The sequence below is a fragment of the Bos grunniens genome, chromosome X (assembly GCF_055505025.1).
Source record: "Bos grunniens cultivar Pamir isolate PY7600 chromosome X, Bosgru_T2T1.0, whole genome shotgun sequence".
In the NCBI taxonomy this organism is placed as follows: Eukaryota; Metazoa; Chordata; class Mammalia; order Artiodactyla; family Bovidae; genus Bos; species Bos grunniens.
The window spans coordinates 86,404,374-86,417,188 of record NC_141194.1 but is presented as its reverse complement, the minus strand read 5'-3'; the positions used below and the strand labels follow the sequence as shown (position 1 = coordinate 86,417,188).

Below are 12,815 nucleotides of genomic sequence, written 5' to 3'. Positions count from 1 at the left end.
CAGCATTTATGTTGAACCACACATTTCTGAGGTTTTAGGTACAGAGAAAGGATTCTCCATTATCAGGATATGGTGGAAGTTCATTTCTAGAGACTTAAACAGGAAGGCAGTCTTATTTAAAAGCCTACTAGGGTCCCATGAATGAAATTTAAGGTGACCCAAATTGTAGGGGGGAAAAAAACAAAACATGTTGAGAGGAACATGATGTCACTGAGTTTTTCTCCTGGGGAGTTTAAAGTATATGACATTTTATACTCAATTCTAATGCTTCTTTCCCAAGAGCAGTTTGGAGAGGCAGGACTGTATGTAAGCACCACTCTGTCCTCCCCAATCCTTGCTGTTCCCAGAAAACCCAGGTCTGGCAGCTTTGGACTGTGTGGGCCCATCTTACAGATGCTGTTGGGTGAGGTACTGGAGTTTGCTGGCACTTTCCTTAAGGGCCAGTTGTGTTCATCTCTTTTTCAACTCCAGATTTAGCGATGTCATGCTGTTAGCTTGCCTGCAATGGTGAGAGTATTTTCACTATGGAAAATGGCAAATGTGACAAATCAGAGCTTTCTCCCTCCCCCCACCCCCCACAATGCCAGTCGTTAAGCATTTACCAGCACATCTCTGGGCCAGATGATCTGTCATTGCTCAGATATAGCTCCCTTCTATGCTCAGGTAAGATGGGACCATTTCGGGTCTTGGCAAATGTCCAAAGGCTTTTACCAACTAAAGAGCTTCACTGGGCTAGGACTAGACTGCTTTGGTTCAATTTCTCATTTCAGGCTTGTTTGCTGTGACCATCCTAACAGCGTATTCCCAAGGGGCACTGAATTACCCAGCTTCCCTCCACGTAAGAGGTCTCAGCCCATCAGAGAGGAATCTGAGGCCCAAGATGCTGGACACTGCTGTAATGAGCAAATCCAAAGGAAGATAAATGGTAGGAAACTGAATGCAGGGAAGGGAACAGTAACTAGCCTGCTTTCAAGTTTCCGACCATCACTTTGGGGAGTGAGATCGATTCTATTAAAGAAAGAAGGAGATTGTACACAAAGCCAGAATCAATTTGAAATTTAATGACCAAAACAGAGGGAATTGGGTTAAAGCCAATTTATAGAACCAATGAAATGGATGGAAGTTGAAACAATACAGGCACAAAACAAACAGGCTTTAGGCTACGTGTAAATCTAGGCAAATACAAAACACATGGTGTAGCCTCAGCACACAAGCATTGCTCTCTGCTTCTTCCCCCTCCTACTCCTTCCCTTAAACTTGGTCAGTGACCTATTGATAGTGCTGGAAGAGCAGAAAGGTGTCTATTGATAGTCTGACCATGTTAGATTCCAAAGAAGAAGACAAGGCCCTAGCTTACCTTCCAAGAATAAGTCTCCATCCAGTTCTATCTCTGGCATGCCCATGGAATCTTCAAGTTTGACTGATAGAAGAATGTTGTCTACTTTAGTCCCCTGCTTTAACAACTTTAGAAGCCGAGGCCCAGAAAAGTGAATTTGCCAGTCTCCGAGCTAGTTAAGTGGCAGATCTGAGCCAAAAGCTCAGAGCAAGTATGTTATTATAAGGCACAAGTCAATGTTTCTTAAGGGTTTCCTCTTGTAAATAGCCCTGTAAAGATGGAGTATGTTCTTGTTAAGTTGGGAAGACCCCGATCGGCTGGTTATTGCTTTTAGCTTTCCTATTGTAGCCCAAAGTCTGTAGTTTTTTTTTCCCCCCAGATCATAGGGGTATTTACAAATTCAACTCACATGCAGTCCAGAAATCTTGGCTTTAAAAATTTATTGATAGCAAATGCTTGACACAAGAGCATCTGTGAACCAGGTGAAATTCTACCCATGTGTAGGGGAAAAGGCATGGCTGATGTGGCTTCTCTATATTCGTATAAGAACAAGCCTCTACCTCCAGGAGGTACTTATTTCTGTTTTAAGAAACAATATTGATTCAAAATGACTGGGTGGTTGTTGTTGTTTAGTCGCTAAGTCATATCTGACTCTCTGCGCCCCCATGGGCTGCAGCACGCCAGGCTTCCCTGTCCTTCACCATCTCCTGGAACTTGCTCAAAGTCATGACCATTGAGTCGATGATGCCATCCAACCATCTCATCCTCTGTCACCCCCTTCTCCTGCCCTCAATCTTTCCAAGCATCAGGGTCTTTTCCAATGAGTCAGCTCATCTCATCAAGTGGCAAAGTATTGGAGCTTCAGCTTCAGCATCAGTCCTTCCAATAAATATTCTGGGTTGATTTCATTTAGGATTGATTGATTTGATCTCCTTGCAGTCCAAGGGACTCTCAAGAATCTTCTTCAGCACCACAATTTCCCCAAAATTCCATGCAGTATGCAGGAAAACTGAGGCTACTAGAAGTCAAATTAGGTAGTATGTAGCAGAACCAGAGTGAGACTCAAGGTCCATTGGATTTGAAAGTTCATGATATTTCCATAAGATTGATTTGCCTCCATAAAGGGAGCGGACCCCTAATCAAATTCTTGCCACATCCTTTCTAGAAGAAAGAGATCTTCCTGGCTGTGTTTATAGGCTCATTTGCTCAAGCTTGGGCTTGGCAGTTGCCAGCCTAGAAAGGGCATCAAAGGCAGTGAAAAGTGGAAGCATCAGCCCTCAGGTGCAGTACCCAGGCTGAATGGCTTGCTTTGGAACGTTCCCACCTGCCATCTCTTTACCTAGTACAGGTGAATAGCTCCTTGCAGACCTGACTGTCCTCACTGTATCTCCCTGACATAATGACCATTTGCCTCAGAAAATTCTAATTACTCAGGCAACAGAGTAGGCAGTTAAGTCTTATCCAAACTCTTGCTCACGCCTGTGGAAAGGGAAATAAGCAAAACATCATCTCACCTGCCTGGATTACTTTGCTGAGAGCACCAAATCTTAGCATCCACTCATGTAACCCACGAGAATGGATGCATTTATTTATTTAACTTCTGTTTTATTGACTGGGCTTCCCTTGTAGCTCAGTTAGTAAAGAATCTGCCTGCAGTGCAGGAGACCCGGGTTCAATCCCTGGGTTGGGAAGATCCCCTGGAGAAGGAAATGGCAACCCACTCCAGTATCCTTGCCTGGAAAATCTCATGGACAGAGGAGCCTGGTGGGCTGCAGTCCATGGGGTCACAAAGAGTCGGCCATGACTGAGCAACTAACACTTACTTACTTTATTGACTACGCCAAAACCTTTGACTGTGTGGATCACAAAAAACTGTGTAAAATTCTGAAAGAGATGGGAATACCAGACCACCTTAACCGCCTACTGAGAAATCTGTATGCAGGTCAAGAAGCAACAGTTAGAACCAGACATGGAACAACAGACTGGTTCAAAACTGGGAAAAGAGTATGTCAAAGCTGTATATTGTCACCCTGCTTATTGAACTTATATACAGGGTACACCATACAAAATGCCATGCTGGATGAAGCACAAGCTGGAATAAAGATTGCCAGCAGAAATATCAATAACCTCAGATATACAGATGACACCATTCTTATGACAGGAAGTGAGGAAAAACTAAACAGCCTCTTGATGAAAGTGAAAGAGGAGAGTGAAAAAGCTGGTTTAAAACTCAACATTCAGAAAACTAAGATCATGGCATCCGGTCCCATCAGTTCATGGCAAATAGATGGGGAAACAATGGAAACTAAGAGACTTTGTTTTCTTGGGCTCCAAAATCACTGTAGATGGTGACTGTACCCATGAAATTAAAAGACACTTGCTCCTTGGAAGAAAAACTATGACCAACCTAGACAGTGTATTAAAAAGCAGACATTACTTTACCGACAAAGGTCTGTCTCGTCAAAGCTATGGTTTTTCCAGTAGTCATGTATGGATGTGAGAGTTGGACTATAAAGAAAGCTGAGCACTGAAGAATTGAATTGTGGAGTTGGAGAAGGCTCTTGAGAGTCCCTTGGACTGCAAGGAGATCCAACCAGTCCATTCTAAAGGAGATTAATCCTGAATTTTCTTTGGAAGGACTGATGCTGAAGCTGAAACTCCAATCCTTTGGCCACCATGTGAAGAACTGACTCATTGGAAAAGACCCTGATCCTGGGAAAGATTAAAGGCAGAAGGAGAAGGGGACAACAGAGGCTGAGATGGTTGGATGGCATCACTGACACAATGGACATAAGTTTGAGCAAGCTCTGGGAGTTGGTGAAGGACAGGGAAGCCCGGCGTGCTGCAATCCATGGGGTCACAAAGAATCGGACACGACTGAGCGACTGAACTGACATGCAACGCACAATTCATGAGCTCTGGTATATATGTATCCGACCTACTGGTGATGTTTTAAAAAATCATAGATGCCCACCATACTATACTCTAATTCAGTAGGTCAGGAGTAGGGAGAGGCCCTAGAATCAGTATTTTTAATTCTCATTGCTGGTTCTGTCTATGAGTCTCACATGGAGCAAGAATTAGGAAACACTAATCTAGTTAAAAAAAAAGTGCAAGAAGGCAAAAAGCTGAGAAAAGAATTGAAGTGAAAGGTAAAGGAGAAAGGGAAAGATATACCCAACTGAATGCAGAGTTCCAAAGAATAGAAAGGAGAGATAAGAAAACAATAGAATGGGAAACACTTCAAGAAAATTGGAGATATCAAGCGAAAATTTCATGCAAATATGGGTACAATAAAGGACAGAAATGGTAAGGACCTAACAGAAGCATAAGATGTTAAAAAGAGGTGGCAAGAATACATAGACAAACTATACAAAAAAGGTCTTAATGACCCAGATAACCACGATGGTGTGGTCACTCACCTCAAGTCAGGCATCCTGGAGTGTGAAGTCAAGTGGGTCTTGGGAAGCATTACTATGAACAAAGCTAGTGGAGGTGATGGAATTCCTGCTGAACTATTTCAGATCCTAAAAGATGATGCTAATAAGATGCTACACTCAAGATGCCAGCAAATTTGAAAAACTCAACAATGGCCACAGGACTGGAAAAGGTCAGTTTCCATTCCAATCTCTGCACATGTGACCAGGGGAGACTGTGCACATGATCATGGGGAGGGGGTGGTCACCATGATCATGAGTGGGAGTGCATGTGATCACTGGTGGGTGTGCATTTATCACGGGAAGGATCCAAATCCTGCTCAGAAGGCCGTGCTGCGAAGATGAAGGTGTGGACTCCCCAGGAGGCGCCGCTAGAAATCTCCCAGCCTAATCTCCACGCCTCTGATTCCTGCAGGCCCGATTCATCTGCCTCGCAGCTGCTACGCCCTTCTGTCCCCATAGTCCTCTGGATCCGGCGGGGACACAAGTCCTCACTCGAAAGCTGGAAGATCAGAGAAAGGTAGAGGGCTGCACAGACACCACTTAGTACTCTAGACGAAGTTAGCCTTCCTGCGAGGAACCCCTCAGTTATACGGTGCGTGACAGGCTCCGCCCCAGTCCTCTTTGGTTGGCAAAAAAATCCTAGACCCACCTCCTTGCCCCTCCCACCGCTTTAGCCTTGCTGGCCTGAGTCCACTGTCTCTCCTCTACTCAGGACTTCACCCCTGCAACTGGGTGTTAGTAACCTCATACCAGATTCGCCTCCCCAGACTCCATCTAGACACACTCTAATTCCTCCAGGGACTGATGGCTGGCCTACCTGCCCTGCTTCTACCACTACTTTCGTCCTGAGGGTCCACTTCGCTTCCTCCCAAGTTTCCTCACTCCTCCACAATAACAGGGGCCTTTACAACAAGCAGACATATCTTACCCAGTTAGCTTGGAACATATGAAGCTCTGGGATTCGAGATGAAGGAGCCGTTCAGGTACTCTCGGCATTTTATATCCAGAGGAGCCAAGCTTGTGGTGATGACCAGTGATGCTCACTGTTGTCTGTTGTAATCCTTGACCAGCTGGTGGGGGAGGGGTGCTCATGGAAGGGGTGGGTCGTGCAGGGTCTTTCACTCCCACAACTGGGCGTGTCTGTGACAGTGGTGCTCTCCTATGTAAAAGTCACATTTTCTAATTTCTTAGCCACTGAAGCTGGTAGCAGTGTAATCAGAGGAGAATCTGCTGAGGCTATTCATCTTTATATCTCTAATCCCAAGCACTTTTGTAGCATGCAAGCTCGCACTTCAGATGTGTCCGACTCTTTGCGTCCTTATGGACTGTAGGTCGCCAGGCTCCTCTCTCCATGGGATTCTCAGGGCAAGAATACTGGAGTGTGTTGCCATGTCGTCCCAGGGATCAAACTCACATCTCTTATGTCTTCTGCATTGGCAGGTGGTTTCTTTACCACTAGTGCCATGTGGGAAGCCTGTCCTACAGTAGTTGCTTAGATGAATACCCTTCTGTGTACCTACAATGTGGCTAGAAACTACATATCACATTCAGGGTAGGAGTATCCCTTGGAAAGTGAGAGGGGAATGGAAATGGGATGAAAGTTAAGGGGCAAAGTAAATATACCTAAATATTAACAACATCTAACTCTGAGTGGTAGATGCTCAAATAGTTCTATCTCCTGCCAGGTTGTTAGCAGGGGCACCAGGCATGGAGGACCTCAGCACCTTTTCTATTGTCTCCAAAACTTAGTGTGACCAGATCAGGGTTGTGGGAAAATCTGGAACCAGGAGAGTTTTTATAGCCAGGTGACTCACCTGAAGGTGTCTTCCTCCTCTAAACCCCCAAACTCCTTCTTCACTGCAAAACCAATTAAGCTCTGCTGGTTGGCCAAGTTTGGAGGGAGTCCAGAACTGGTGCTAGAACCAAGGACCCAATGCCACTGGTGTCGATGCATCCAACAGAAGGATCCAGTTTTAGGCTGTTTCTCTCTGGAGTCTAAAGTATCATCATTGTTGGTAGCCCAGTCCAACATAGCAGTCACAGTAGGGCAGACCCAAACTCTTTGTCCCCTAAGTGACTTGCCAATCTCCAGGGGTGGAGAAACAGGGACTTTAGTAAACACCAACAGATCTTCAGTTCAGTTCAGTTCAGTTGCTCAGTCGTGTCTGACTCTTTGCAACCCAATGAATCGCAGCACGCCAGGCCTCCCTGTCCATCACCAACTCCCGGAGTTCACTCAGACTCACGTCCATCGAGTCAGCGATGCCATCCAGCCATCTCATCCTCTGTCATCCCCTTCTCCTCCTGCCCCCAATCCCTCCCACCATCAGAGTCTTTTCCAATGAGTCAACTCTTCGAATGAGGTGGCCAAAGTACTGGAGTTTCAGCTTTAGCATCATTCCTTCCAAAGAAATCCCAGGGCTGATCTCCTTCAGAATGGACTGGTTGGATCTCCTTGCAGTCCAAGGGACTCTCAAGAGTCTTCTCCAACACCACAGTGCAAAAGTATCAATTCTTCGGCGCTCAGCCTTCTTCACAGTCCAACTCTCACATCCATACATGACCACAGGAAAAACCATAGCGTTGACTAGACGGACCTTTGTTGGCAAAGTAATGTCTCTGCTTTCCAATATGCTATCTAGGTTGGTCATAACTTTCTTTCCAAGGAGTAAGCGTCTTTTAGTTTCATAACTGCAGTCACCATCTGCAGTGATTTTGGAGCCCCCAAAAATAAAGTCTGACACTGTTTCCACTGTTTCCCCATCTATTTCCCATGAAGTAATGGGACGAGATGCCATGATCTTCATTTTCTGAATGTTGAGCTTTAAGCCAACTTTTTCACTCTCCTCTTTCACTTTCTTCAAGAGGCTTTTTAGTTCCTCTTCACTTTCTGCCATAAGGGTGGTGTCATCTGCATATCTGAGGTGATTGATATTTCTCCTGGCAATCTTGATTCCAGCTTGTGCTTCTTCCAGTCCAGCGTTTCTCATGATGTACTCTGCATAGAAGTTAAATAAGCAGGGTGACAGTATACAGCCTTGACGTACTCCATTTCCTATTTGGAACCACTGTGTTGTTCTATGCCAGTTCTAACTGTTGCTTCCTGACCTGCATACAGATTTCTCAAGAGGCTGGACAGGTGGTCTGGTATTCCCACCTATCTCAGAATTTCCCACAGTTTATTGTAATCCACACAGTCAAAGGCTTTGGCATAGTCAATAAAGCAGAAATAGAAGACAGTAAATGCCGTTGCATCAAGTGTTCTAGAAGCCAGGAGCCAATATGTCTGACTCTTTTAAAATCACAACAAAGGTAAAATGGAGGTGATACAAACAAATGAGAAGATAGAGATAGTAAAAATATTAAGGACTGGATTGCTATGGGTAGAGCCAAATGAACTTGATTTGGTGACAAATTCAGAAGCCAGTGACAGGGAGTCTGGAGGGATGACATAATTGGTGAGCAAACCCTGATGTTATCATATCAGAATCATCTGCTACTCTTGAGTGGATGTCAGGGGACACAGAATCCCCTGGTTTCTGTTAGGGCAAGAAAATAAAGGGCACATTCAGAGGGTGTAAAATTATGAACTATCAGGGCTGTATAGATGGAGAAGTCTTGAGGCTACTGTAAGAATAAGACTGAAAATCAAGGTGAGGGTGGGTAGGTTATGTGGGTGGGTGTGAATGTGATTGAGGGCGGGTGCCCCCATGATCAAGAGGGGTGCTCCCATGATTGACATGCCTGTGTGTGACAATGCATTGTCTCAAGCACACTCTTAGAGGCTTAAGTCCAAAACCTGAGAACACCAGAGAACTCCTGACTCCAGGGAACATTAATCGATAAGAGCTCATCCAAAAACCTCCATACCTACACTGAAACCAAGCACCATCCAAGAGCCAACAAGTTCCAGAGCAAGACATACCACGCAAATTCTCCAGCAATGCAGGAAAATAGCCCTGACCTTCAATATACAGGATGCCCAAAGTCACAACAAACCCATAGACATCTCTACCTAATTCAGATTTATGTCCTGTAACTTTTTGGGGTTTATGCAAAAGTCTTGGCTTAAGTGCAGTTTTGCCCAAACGATGACATCACTGAATGACAGAAGCTGTAGCCACAGTCTCTATAGTAACAGCCAATTGGACTGGCAACTCAGTTAGCCAAATGATAGGACCAAAGTGTGGTGGGGGACCAGCGATGAGCCAATAACAGCTTTCCTGCGATTTTCACCTTGGAGATTGATTAGGAAGCAGTTGTGATGGTTTTCTTGTTGATTTTCTGTTCAAGTGGTTGCTTTTAACCATGGTGATTTAAGTACAGGCATCCAGATCTGGTAGTGGGACATGTCTCTAGTTCCTTGCATCAAAATAAGAGAAGGATGTTCAGCAACTCAGAATTCAGAGGACTCCTTCTTCTAACTCTAGCAATTTGAGTGTTAATGCTTATAATAATATTTATTAAATTTAGTATCCATTGTGTTTCTTGGTGCATTGACCTGTTCTTTCATTTTTCTGTAGGTATGTAGGTGACTTTCAGTGTAGTTGGTGATTTTACAATTCCTTTTTTTCCCATTAATTTCTAGCTTACTACACCACTGAAGAGAGAATGCACTACATGATTTCAGTCTTTTGTAATTTTCTATGATTTTCATTAAAATTCAGTATTTCATCATATTTTAAACTATACTTTCTTGAACTCTTAGTAAGAATATACTGTAGAGCAAAGGGAACTATAGCAATTATTTTTGTAGTAACTTTGAACAGTTTAATATATAAAATTATTGAACACTGTGTTGTAAACCTGAAATAATATAATATTGTAACTCAGCTAAACTTAAATGAAAAATTTAAAAATTAAAAAAAATTCTCAGTACTCTTGGATTTGGATGTAGAAACCTGTGAACGATGTCAGTATCAGCCAAACGATGAGAGAAAACTAGAGAAAATGCAGAATTCTAGCCTTTTCTTGAGCCCAAATTTAGTGCTTCGTTAGGTCAGACATGATAGAGTTCTATATGTCTAAATTATTGTTCTAGTAATTTCATTTCCCATTTTGTTCTCATTCTCCCATAACTGTATTATGGAATTCTTCAGAAGTATTTTATGTGTGATATGCAATAGATAAAGTGAAGAAGCAGATACACCCACCCACTACCTCTATTATACTTATCACACATATGCCAGATTAAGCATGCAAGTAATTTTATAAACGGGGATTGATATATAGTACAGGAATGGCAAAACGAAATTTTCACAAAGATTTAACTTTTCTAGTTCCCTGGTTTCTGAAATTCTATTAAACATTCATACAGATGTTTCGAATCAATGTTTTTCTAGCAGAGAATCAGTTGCTCTTGAAAACACAAGCTTCCGTGGCCTGCAATTTTACATCTATTAGAGAGTGTCCAGCGAGAGCAGCTCAATCTCCTGTCTCCACTGGTACAACCAATGGTCAACTGGCAAGCTGTGAGCCACAGCCGTTGACTGAAAGTATGTTTGAGGGACCAGGGCTGAACAGATATAGCTTTTCTATGAAATTCAGCCTGAAGATTAAGGGAGAAGGAACTGTGATAGTTTGCCAGTTCATTTTTGGTTCCATATTTCTTTTTAATCATGGGGATAAAATATGAACTCAGATAAGGTCATATCTTCAGCCTCTTGAATCAATTTAGAAAAGGATTATTACTAATATAAATTCTAAGATATCTCCTTTTACCTCAAGACGTTTGAATGTGAAGTTCATGTTAAGGGTCATATATTTTGTATTGTGGTTTTTTCTTGGCCCTTGAAAAATTGTATTTGAATTTTACTTATGACATTTTTCTCTAAGTGTGGAGGTGGGCTGTCCAGTGTCACGTGACATGGGCTGCCATAGTAACAGGCCTCCCTGCCTTGCATCCAATCAGATATGGACAGTGTCTGTGACGTCAGGGAAAGCAGGGCCTATAAATTCGGCCAACTGCCTTCAACCCCCTCACTGTTCTTCTGGGCTGCGCTATGGGGATCGGCGGCTCTATCCTGTCCGAAACATCCTCTGACAGCTATGAGGAAGACGTGATCACCAAAGAAACTGGCATCTCCGAAATTGAGCCCTCTGAAAAGGAAATGGCGAAAGTGGAGACCTCCAAACCAGACCCATATGATGCGGAACCAATAAAAGTGGAGACCTCCAAACCAGACCCATATGATGCGGAACCAAAAAAAGCGGAGACCTCCAAACCAGACCCATATGATGCGGAACCAAAAAAAGCAAAGCAGAAGACAGCTAAGGGCCGCCGTCGCCGTCGCCGGCACTGCCATCATGACAGTTTCTCAAGTTTTGCTACCTATTTCCCTAGGGTGCTGAGGCAAATACATAAAGGCATGAGTCTTTCCCACGACTCCGTGAACATCCTGGATTCGTTTGTGAAAGATACGTTTGAGCGGATTGCCGAAGAGGCCGGACGTCTGGCCGGCGACAACAAGCGCCGCACCATCACGACCGAAGACATCGAGGCAGCTGTGCGTCTTCTGTTGCCTGGGAAGCTCGGCAAGTATGCCGTGTTAAAGGCTACCAAGTCGCTCATCACATACCGCACCTGCAAATGAACTGCCTCAGGACTGTCTGACCATCGCAAACCAGACTTCAGGGTTCTCCCCTTAGGCCCTACATTTAATCTTTAAAACATTTCTACCCCAAAGAAAACATTAAAAACCGCATTAACTTTGCTTCAATATGTGTCGGTTGTGTTATTTGTTCGATGGAAAACCGTGTACTTTTTTCTTAACGTATTGCAACTCGTCCCTTTCCTAAATGGTTATTTCTGTTCGTGGTTTCTCAGTGATTTTAGGGATCTTTATGGTCAAAATTCTTTCCCTAAAAGTTTCATTGGCCTTTTCCATTTTCATTCTCCCATCTATATTTAGGTATCATCCAGAGATTTTTATATGGGGTATAGCAACCGATAAAAAACAGTGTGGTCTTCCCAGGTGGCTCAGCAGAAAAGAATCCGCCTGCAACGCAAGAGTCGCAGGAGAGGCAGGTTCCATCCCTGGGTCATAAATATCCCCGGGAAGAGGGCATGGAAACCCTCTCCAGCATTCTTTCCTGGCGAATCCCCATGGAGAGAGGAGCCTGGTGGGCTACAGTCCATAGGGTCTGCAAAGAGTCGAGCCCCACTGAAGCAAGGTAGCACGCAGGAACACAAAGAGCAGTGTGTGTGTGTGTGTGTGTGTGTGTGCTCAGTCACTCAGTCATGTCCAACTCTTTCTGACCCCATGGACAGGAGCCCACCAGGCTCCTATCTCCTTGAAATTTTCCAAGCAAGAATACTGAGCTGGGTTGTCATTTCCTACTCCAGGGGATCTTTCTGACCGAGGGATAGAAGCTGTGTCTCTTTCGTCTCCTGCATTGGCAGTCAGATTCTTTACCACTGCACCAGCAGTAGCAGATATAAAAATCACATTCACCCATTCTATTCCTTCAACCCCAATTCACTTCCATGTGTAAAATAGGACTCAAACACAGTGTAAAATAATAAAATTCTAAATTCAGCACCATATCTTCTGAAATTACCTTATCCAGATTTCTCTGATCCTATTTTTTGTTTTCAACCTAGAACATTTTGCTTTAAAAAAAAAAAAAAGAAAGAAACCAAAAATCCTGACTGAATTGCAAACTTGCAGGGATGATGGGATAATCCAGTGACAGCGAACATAGCCACAGTCTCCACAGTAGCAGCCAATGAGGGACTGGTAGCCCATGAGATAAAGCAATTGGCCAAACGTATGGTAGAGTGAGGAGGGCTGAACAAATAACAACCTTCCTGTGACACTCAGCCTAGAGATGGAGCGGGAACGTGGGGTGATAGTTTCCCTGATGTTTTTCCATTCAAGCACCTGCTGTTAACCATGGCGATTTAAGTACAGGCATCCATTTCTTGGGGCTTCCCAGGTGGTGCTAGTGGTAAAGAACCTGCCTTCTTATTAGGGGAACCTAAAAGCCATGGATGCAACCCCTGGATTGGGAAGATGCCCTGGAGAAAGGCATGGCAA

The 12,815-nt window shown here is 43.9% G+C and overlaps 1 protein-coding gene across 1 annotated transcript; it reads left to right on the top strand.

Annotated features, from left to right (window-relative positions):
- The first annotated feature begins 9,494 nt into the window (after window positions 1–9,494).
- LOC147340817 (histone H2B-like) lies at window positions 9,495–11,495 on the top strand. Its single transcript, XM_086388524.1, has one exon. The coding sequence runs from the start codon at window positions 10,779–10,781 to the stop codon at window positions 11,367–11,369; it is 591 nt and encodes a 196-aa protein (XP_086244650.1). The 5' UTR covers window positions 9,495–10,778; the 3' UTR covers window positions 11,370–11,495.
- Window positions 11,496–12,815: the final 1,320 nt, after the last annotated feature.

Coding starts and splice junctions, on each gene's coding strand:
- LOC147340817 (XM_086388524.1), top strand. CDS start 10,779: ATGGGGATCGGCGGCTCTATCCTGTCCGAAACATCCTCTGACAGCTAT.